General features: G+C 40.1%; 2 protein-coding genes across 2 annotated transcripts in view; one reads left to right on the top strand and one right to left on the bottom strand.

Annotated features, from left to right (window-relative positions):
* alg1 (ALG1 chitobiosyldiphosphodolichol beta-mannosyltransferase) overlaps nucleotides 1-5,307 on the bottom strand; it is a 5,985-nt gene extending 678 nt beyond the window's left edge. The window contains exons 1-12 of the mRNA XM_023426176.2: nucleotides 4,989-5,307; nucleotides 4,722-4,799; nucleotides 4,526-4,629; nucleotides 4,037-4,185; nucleotides 3,702-3,791; nucleotides 2,853-2,966; nucleotides 2,580-2,701; nucleotides 2,205-2,243; nucleotides 2,036-2,095; nucleotides 1,825-1,935; nucleotides 873-987; nucleotides 89-164 (exon numbers count right to left, since the gene is read on the bottom strand). Coding sequence (XP_023281944.1) covers nucleotides 89-164; nucleotides 873-987; nucleotides 1,825-1,935; nucleotides 2,036-2,095; nucleotides 2,205-2,243; nucleotides 2,580-2,701; nucleotides 2,853-2,966; nucleotides 3,702-3,791; nucleotides 4,037-4,185; nucleotides 4,526-4,629; nucleotides 4,722-4,799; nucleotides 4,989-5,280 — 1,350 coding nt within the window. The 5' untranslated portion in view covers nucleotides 5,281-5,307. The remainder of the gene's footprint in view (nucleotides 1-88; nucleotides 165-872; nucleotides 988-1,824; nucleotides 1,936-2,035; nucleotides 2,096-2,204; nucleotides 2,244-2,579; nucleotides 2,702-2,852; nucleotides 2,967-3,701; nucleotides 3,792-4,036; nucleotides 4,186-4,525; nucleotides 4,630-4,721; nucleotides 4,800-4,988) is intronic.
* A 1,703-nt stretch (nucleotides 5,308-7,010) lies between these two features.
* Nucleotides 7,011-8,982, top strand: part of LOC147817951 (uncharacterized) — a 3,732-nt gene continuing 1,760 nt past the window's right edge. Inside the window, exon 1 of the mRNA XM_087179288.1 lies at nucleotides 7,011-7,188. Within this exon, the coding sequence (XP_087035414.1) occupies nucleotides 7,011-7,188 (178 nt within the window). The remainder of the gene's footprint in view (nucleotides 7,189-8,982) is intronic.

Below are 8,982 nucleotides of genomic sequence, written 5' to 3'. Positions count from 1 at the left end.
GGGCTGAGAGCTGCATCTTTGATGCCACACGTTCAATGTCACATGCACTTCATTAAGATCACAGCACACCGAGGCGTGGAGCTCTCACCTTCAGCTGCTCAGCGAGCTCCTGAGAGTCTCGGAAGATCAGACCGTTCTCCTCGTGTTTCACCAGCTCCTGTAAACTGAGGAGAACAAAACACAGAGTCACACACTTCAGCTTCGCCCATTCATTTAAAGTTTTCTTTCTGGTTTCCAGTTTGTTCTGAGAAAGTCAGGAGGACTCATGGGAGGATACGACCTGGAAATCTTCTGGCTGCAGCCACACTGATCTGAGTCGGACCGTTTGTCTGATCCTTTCAGTTTAATGTTGAGTTCTTCTGATTATTTTGGCTAAATGCATGATGACAATTCTGAGATACATTTGTCATTTCTGACATATCAGGTTCAGCCTCTTATATAAATATATACTGTACATATGACACTTACAGCTGGACAAATATTCATCATGATTCAGTCATTAGGTGAATTTGAAAGGATTCAATAGATCTATGAGGACACAAATAGAATTTTTGTTTTTAATATTTTATATCTTGAACACATCTCAGAGTGTTCTCATTAATAATATGTGACAGGATATGAATCTCTTTGTTTTCTGAGGGAAGTGAACCGATTCCTCCCAAAACTTCACGAGTTTCTTCCTGAAAACTGGGCGAGAAAAAGAACTATTTTCTCTATACACTTCCGAAAGAGCCAGAATTGGACCAAACAACATCAACTAAGCAAATCACATCAGTGTGTCTGGTTCAGTTCAATCCGTGTGTATCTTTACATGTAAAATCTAAACCAGACATCCATTAAAAGCCCCCCCTCCCTCACTGCACGGCGCTCACCAGTCAAAGTGGATGGCACAGACGGGCAGACAGCAACCGAACATGTCCACCACCTTCATGGGCAGGTCCAGACCGCTGGAGGACTTGTGGAGACACACGCCCAGGTCTGCTGAACCTGGAGGACAGAAGATCCTGAGTCTGATTAAAGAAGTTTTTTTTTTTAACCACATCCTGAGGTCAAAATAAAACAGACTTCACAGATTTCTCTACATTTTGAGGCAGCAGTGTAAACTGCATACAGTTGGCTATAGATGGCTCATACAGAGGTGTTTATTACAATATAAGATGTTTTCTGTTCTCTCAGGCTGCATAAGTCCAGGGGTAAAAAACTTATTTTTTTCTTGAAGCCCTAATTATTGACCACCGAGTGCAATCACTAGTGACCACATAATTATTTTACACTTATACAGTATATAATATTTTTTTCACATATTTTTTTTTTTTTTTTATCATATATTACATTCTGTTGTTTTTATTGTTGTATCTGGAACTGCACAGACTATAAAAAGGCATTAGACTGGGGCTGATTTAATCCTTATTTGCTCACATGTTGTGTGTCACGTGTTTTGTTGGATCCATAATTTCATACAGTTGGTATAAATGAAAAATGGACCCCAGGGAGTGAGTGCAGGTCTGATAATTCTAAAAGCTGTTCAGGGATTTTTTGCCTCTTTTGTAAGAAGAAAGTTGTTTTTTACAGATTGATCTGACGTAAGAAGCAACTTCAAACTGATTCATTCATGGTTCGTTAAACTGGTTTTCAGAGATGATACCTGAGTGATAAATTTGATAAATACATTATGTGGCCCCTAATAAGGTGAACAAGATAATCACCGTGTTGAACCCTGTCAGATCTCGTTCTGACTGACATCAGATTGACAAAGGGGTGCACGTCTGACAGGGCCTGAAGACAAACACAGGAAGTATCATGTCATGTTTGTGTGAGTGTTACCTAATAACACAGGATAATCCTCTGCCTCCAGCCACGGAGTGCAGATCTCCACATGCTCCAACTGCAGAGAGTCTATCAGCTTCCTGTAGTGTTCTTTCTGAGGTCCTTTACCTGCACACACACACGCACACACACACACACACACACACAAATAAAAAAAACTGAAAGCACTCTGATGTCAGACACTTGGACGGACCGTGAGGCTGTTTACCTGTGATCGCACAGACTAGAGGTGGTAACGAAGCTCCTTCTTTAATGAAACCTTCGTACTCTGTTGAGAACAAACAGGTGTGAGCTGTGAGCTGCTGAAACATACAGTCATGTATTCTAGGCTCCATGTGTAACATAAGGTAAAGAGCAGCAGTCTACACCTGTCGTACCTTTAAGAGCCTCCAGGAGGATGGAGAAATCTTCATCCTCTGTGGACACAAAGTAAATGTGTTTGATTATAAAAAGCTGAATACAAGACAGCTGACTGTGACTTAGATTTAACAAACAGTCAGACTTCAGAGAGACATCTGAATTCATCTGTTGCACAAAGCAGTTTAGTTCTCGACTATCTTCAGCCGGACTGTGCTACAATGAATTCTGGGTAAATCAACAATTTTCATAATTTAAAAAATGGCCGACCGAGTTACTTCATCCAACTGCTCAGCTCCATTTACCCCAGCAGAAAGTGCAAAGAGTGTAACAATAAAAAGTAAAAGAAAAAAAAAAAAGAAAAAAAAAGGCTGTTATTCAGTTCTTCCTCAGACCTGTCCAGCTGGTGCTGCTGAGCAGCAGTGCCGGTCGCTCCGTCGTCAAGGTCACCGAGTCATCAGCGAGGTCACAAACTGTGAAGATCGTCCTCTCCACCTTCACCTCCTCTTCCTCAGAACTAAAAACACACAACAGCTCAGTAAAGCCAGCACTTAGTGCTTTTGTTACAGGGCAGCTTGTGCCTGAAATGTTTCCATAACAAAATGCCTTGACGACACTTTTACAGACGGACGTGAAATGCGCTTGTGGTGTTTTCTCTCAGCTCTCACCCTCTGTGCTGGAACTGAGGATAAGTGTTGGCCAGTCTCATGAAGAGCTCGTGCTGCAGCTTCAGTGGAGTCTCTCTGAAGATGGCGGCCGGTCTGTCGTACAGAGTCGTCGCCCTGCAAAGGTCAGACAGTCAACAGTGTCTATCTATACAAGACTATTTATAAAATACAGGTAATAAAGAATGTTGAGACTTTTATCGACCCGCTCGTGTTTTTACTCCAAGATTCGTTCGTTTTTGCATCAGTAGAGTCTGAATCTACTGATGCTCAGTGTGTCCCTGCGTCCCTTTAGTTTAGACTAAGGTGCCCCAACAGATGAAGGTGCTGTAGTCATAACCGCCTTACTTTTACTGCATTTTAACCCTGACTACTCAATTAATCATTTATTTACTGTCAATTATATTTGTTTTTAAATCACTTTGTTTTGTCTTTTTTTTTTAAAGAAAAATCCTTTCTTCTTTTTTTTTTTTTTTTTTAAATTGTCCTTGTTTCTTCCATCTATTCTATTATGTGTTTTTTCATCTTTTCTGAAGCACAATGTTTTGCTTTTTTTGTGTGAAATGTACTGTATAAATAAAGTCTTCTTATCATAATTATTGTTGATGCTGTTTCAAAAATCGGTGTGTGCTGTGAAGCGTTCTGTCTGAAAGGAGATCAAGGTGACGGCTTTCATTACTTTTGTTAATGAACAGATTAGTTAAATGATACTATGGCACTAATCCAAGGAATGATGAATGTTTGTTAAAATAATACTACTTTTAAGTAACTACGGTATGTTTACCATGTTTATTGGGTAGTATTTGCCCCAAGTATTATTTCAATTTAGGGACATAAGTGGCCAAATCATACCTGATGCCCCAGTTTTTCTGCAAGTCGTCCTTCATCGCGTTGGTGACACACAGGTTGTGAGTCGCCAGGGGGCCGAAGAAGTGCTCATACCTGGAAGGAGACAAAAATTAAAAACACCTGAACCATGTCACTGTCAGAAAGTAAAGAGTCAGTTGTATAAGCACATTACAAACTCAGGAATCAAATAACACATATAAACACAAAGCCTGAGCAGCACAGTCTTAAGATAACTCAACATAACAGTCATAATAAATATTAGCCTCCACAGATGATGTGTCGCCACCATTAATAATCTCCAAAAAGTTCAGTGAACCATCAGCTGCAGCAGCACTGACCACTTAGCCAGTCGGACCACCGGGTGTCTCTGGCCGTGACTCAGAGCCATGATGGTGTAGCCGTAGTTGTGCCAGTCGATGACGAATCTGCTGCCCCGCAGGACGCACACGAACCAAGCCACTGCGATGCTGGGGAGACCAGGGGGATTCTGGGATGCAAACACAATCATTAACATTGACACAGAGACATCCAAATGAGTGGATTACATTGAAATTATAAAAGCAGAGCAGTACATACAGTTCTGTAAAACTGCTTAAAGTGGAAGTGAATTAAAGAAATCATGAAGTCTATAATGCAGCCAAGAAAAATGTGTCCTCTGTAGACTATGTTAATGTGGACATAGATTTTAAAAGAAGAAAGAATGGTGAGAAGCAGGGCTGCTTCACTCGAAGGTCCATTAATCTACAGACCTGCCATTGAATCTATGGAAATATATTCATCACTGTTCTTCAACTTTAATCCTGAATCCAGACCAGGGTGTAACAAACCTGCATTAGAAGATGAGACTGTGGCTCCACCCTCAGCAGCACAGAGAGCAGCTGTAGACACTGAATGATCACCTTCGTCACATATGTGAGGAGTTTTGGTCCCACTGAGAAAAACAGCACTTTGTGAAAACTGCAGAATAATCCAGTGAGAAGAATCACAGAAATACAGAATCACTGCTGCCATAATGCTACTTACCTCGAACACCTTTCACTTCTGCTATGGGGACTATCCTGATGTTCTCCTCTCTCAGCACGTCTTGATGAGGTTTATTGTCTGAAATGAAAAAGAAATATGTCAGAGACCATATCCATCACTTTCACATGAGTTTCTCTACTTCGACGCTGTCAACAGTAACAGCCTCAGGTTCAGTGTTTTTGAGCTAACTGACATCTTGTTATGAGGGCAGCAGGTAATGGATGATGAACAGTATGACACTCTTGTTGTCGTGTGAGGCAGTCTCACCTAAAAACCCAACAAAAGTGACATTAAATCCGTGTTTGCTAAGGGACAAGGCGTGATACTGCATCCGAGGACTGCGACCGATGTCCCCGAGCACCAGCACACACACCCGCCGCTCGGTCCCACCGTCCCTCCGCCGCAACCTCCACAACCACAGCGACGCCAGCACGGTAATAACAGCCACACATACAACCAGACACGTTGCATTTGATCCTGTTACACAAAACGCAGTTAGAAGCGCCGCAATTAGCACCAAAACCGTCAGACAAGCCGTGCCGGTGCCGTGCGACGCCATGTTTGTTTGTAATTGGTGATGACGTGGCTCAATGGAGGGGAGTGGCTTCAGATTTAAAGGGACGGCGGACTTGGTGATGCGTTCAGGTCCAACAAATGAAAAAGTATCGTTACATTTACCTCGTAGCGGGGCCCTTCTGACCCCCACTGTACATGGCAGCTTTACTGTCTCACTAGTACTATGGAGCTAAAATGATAAGCTGAAACACTAGTTGACCGACAGAAAATACAATCACAACAAGTTTGATAACTGATCAATGATACAAGTTTTTTCAAGGAAAACCCAAAAATTCACTTGGTCCAGCTTCTCAAATGTGAATATTCACTATTTTCCTTTGTCCCCTGTGAGTGTAAACGCAACATCTTTCTATTTTTGACAGGTGGTCAGATATACCAAGGCACTGGGACCAGTGGTGGGCAGTTATCACTTTTCTGACATTTTGTTCACTGAACAATCAAGTGATTATTACAGTAAGTAATTACAGATAGTAATTGTCAGAGGTATTGATTATTACAATGATTGTTGTTTGCAGCCTTACAGTTATCAATAAACAGTAATACTATCTTGCCCCCATGTTTCTGTGTAATTAGTCAGCTCACAGAAAAACAGAAGCAATCTGATAAAACACAACTTTTTCTTTTTTTTTAATAAGGTTTATTTTCAATTTCATATATAAACAAGAGAGTTTATGTTACAAGCAGTGGACTCATAAATTGAAATAATGCAGGTTACACTGGAATGGAAGAAAAAGAAAAAGAAGGAAAAAAGAGAGAAAAAGAATTTTATATTAAAATAATAATAGTAATTATAAAGGGAAAAGATCAATACTTTATTTATCCCCTAGGGGAAATTCATGAAATCTAGCCCCTCCACAAAGGGCTTCCATGTCGAGTAGAATTTGGATATAGACCCTCTTGACCTCTACACCCACTGATGAAATCCAAAAGTTTCACCATTCCTTTCATCAGATTAAAAAAAAAAAAATACAGTGTTTCCTGTTCATTCATGATTATGTCTTTTGTCTGGCATGACTCATGCCAAAAACAGACTTCTCCTATCATCACAGTGTTATATATTTATTTACTTTCCGTGCTGGAAACAACTGCATAAAAGGCTCAAAAAGTCCATGGGTATGGAGGACCAGAGGGGTTAAGGACAAAGCATTCAACCATTCAAACCATTCCATTCATTTGTTTGTAACTGGTCAATAAAACAGGACTTAATATGATATTTTACAGATGAACTAATCCATGAACAATTAGACCAAAGAGAAATAAATAAGCGATTTTACAAATTAAATTAAGACTATTTCTCTTCAAAAATCGCATTGTGACTGATATGTTATTATGTGACATCATTAGCTTGTTAATGATGTGAGATTTAAATAAGGCAAATGTCTCCTGGGTGAACTGGTAACTCACCTGAGGATTGGCCCTTCGTGACTGTATTTTATGTAAAATCTTAATCTGAAAAAGATGACGAGTGACTACAGTTGTAAAAATGTAGTGGAGCAAAAATAACAGTGTTACTCTCAACTTCACTATCTCAAGTTTTGATTTCCTTATAAGAGCCCATCTGACGTCACATCTGTTTCCTCCCCCAGCCTTCTCACTTTTCCTCCCCCCGGTAAGAGGAGAGACAGCCCGTCCTCCCCGCTCCTCTCTCTGCTCCTGTTTCTGTCGGAGAAAACTGTCCCGGAGCCTCTAGACTGGATTTATCCGAGTGAGAAGATGCGGGCAGCGAGGCTCCAGCTGGCCGCGGTGCTGGCTCTGTTTGCCGCAGTGTCCGGGTCACGGGCGGAGGTGATCGATGACGTCCTGAGCAGCCTCTCCAGGGGAGCATCCTTCCTGGAGCGGCAACATGAGCACATCAACCTGGACGGGGTGGTCGGGTTCCTCATGCTGCAGGGTAGGTAAACAACTCGCTGCAGCTGCAGGACGAGGCACTTCATTGGAAACTGACGTGTGCTCTCAGCTGCGTGAAACATCTGGAATATATCTGCAGTTTGTTTGTCAGGGTGGGTCAGTTGAAGTAGGACAATGATTTTATTTTCTGATACCGTTAGTCAAAGAAAAGCTACATTGGTAAATAATTAAGTACATTTACTCAAGCCTTGTATGACACCATGTTCTGATAAAACTCCATCTATAAAGCGTTTGTAAGCTGGAATCAGTGGCTTTATTAGTGTTCCTAATGATTTACTGATCAGTTATTAATTCAACTATTAGCTATTAATAACAACAACGTTTGGGTTGCCAGGTTGTGGAAAAATCCCCCTCCAGCATGACACTTTGCAAGCACTTAAATTCATTGGTGAGACCCCTCCTAGACACCAAGTCTGCAGTTATACATGTTAATAAGTCTGTATGAAATGATCATATGTTTTCCAGTTTGTAATGAGCCCTTAGCAAAAGTTAAACATGCCAAACACATAGGCCTATTAATTAGTGCTGCAACTATTATCAGCAATATTGGTTTTCAAGTTTTGTCTATAAATTGCCAGCAAATAGTAAAATAAAAAAAGGTCTGTTATAATTTCCTACAAGCAAAGAACCCGACAGTCCAGAACTCAAAGATAGTCAGTTTACAGATATGTTTGACACAGAAAAGCAAAAAATTGTCATGTTTGAGAAGCTAGAAACAGCAAAGATTTGACATTTTTGCTTAAAATGTTGGATTCTGGTCCAGATGTTCTGCAGCTGTTTTCCAGAAGATCAGTGGTCAAACGATTTGAATTACAGAGATTAAAAGACAAAGTGTCTGCAGGAGGAGGGTTTTCCACAACCTGGCAGCACAAACATCGTTATTAATGCCTTATAACTGATCTACAAAGCATCAGTAAATGATTTATTAGCCAATTACAGCTTATACAGCCTTTTTAAATGATGCCAGAACAATAGAAATGTCACTGTTTTCTCAGTGTTTCTCATTTAAATGAACATTTTGGTGTAAATACAATGGACGTTTCTTAGAATATTCAATATCAGATCTAAACATCTTGTTTAGTTTTACTGGATATGTCTGATGCAAAATGGTAAACATATTTCATTTTATTGCTAACACAAATTTTTATCACCAGCTAACACTTTTTTAAATGCTCAAATTTTGTTATTAAAGTAAAGTATTGTTCTGAAAATGACCAGTCTGTGTGTTACTATTGGCAGAATTACCAAATATAGAGCAAAACAGTAAAAACAGTCGCACAAAACACCTTCAGGTTTCCTTAAAATACTCACTATTTTAGCTTTTCTCCTTATCTTGGTCTTATATTTAAGAAATCACTTAAAGTCAGTTAAACCATTGCACAAACACCTGAAGTTTAGATTTTCCTTACACATTTTGTGCTTTACTTCTTAATTTAAATGAGTTAAAAAAATATGTTTTTGCAGATTAAGATTTAAAATAAGTTACACTCATACTGCAACATGGAAAAATATGATTAGGAAATATTACATATGTGATGTCATATTATTCTATTTAAGAAGAAGATCATTCGGGAATCAAAAGTATCTAATTGAATGATTTTATTGTCCAAATTAGAGTTTGAATTAGAGTGTGGGAAAAACCGGAGGACCCGGAGGAAAACCCACGCCAGGACAGGGAGGAACTGGGTCCAGTGGTGGTCCTGGCTTCAGTAACGAGGTCAGAACCACCAGTGAGCCCAGTTCCCCCCTGTGTGGCACATTATAAACTAATGATAGG

This window comes from Seriola lalandi, unplaced genomic scaffold (genome assembly GCF_002814215.2).
Source record: "Seriola lalandi dorsalis isolate HSWRI2012SDOR001 ecotype SW California unplaced genomic scaffold, Sedor1 jcf7180002054816, whole genome shotgun sequence".
In the NCBI taxonomy this organism is placed as follows: domain Eukaryota; kingdom Metazoa; phylum Chordata; class Actinopteri; order Carangiformes; family Carangidae; genus Seriola; species Seriola lalandi.
The sequence above is the reverse complement of the archived record's forward strand: the minus strand, read 5'-3'. Positions and strand labels throughout refer to the sequence as shown.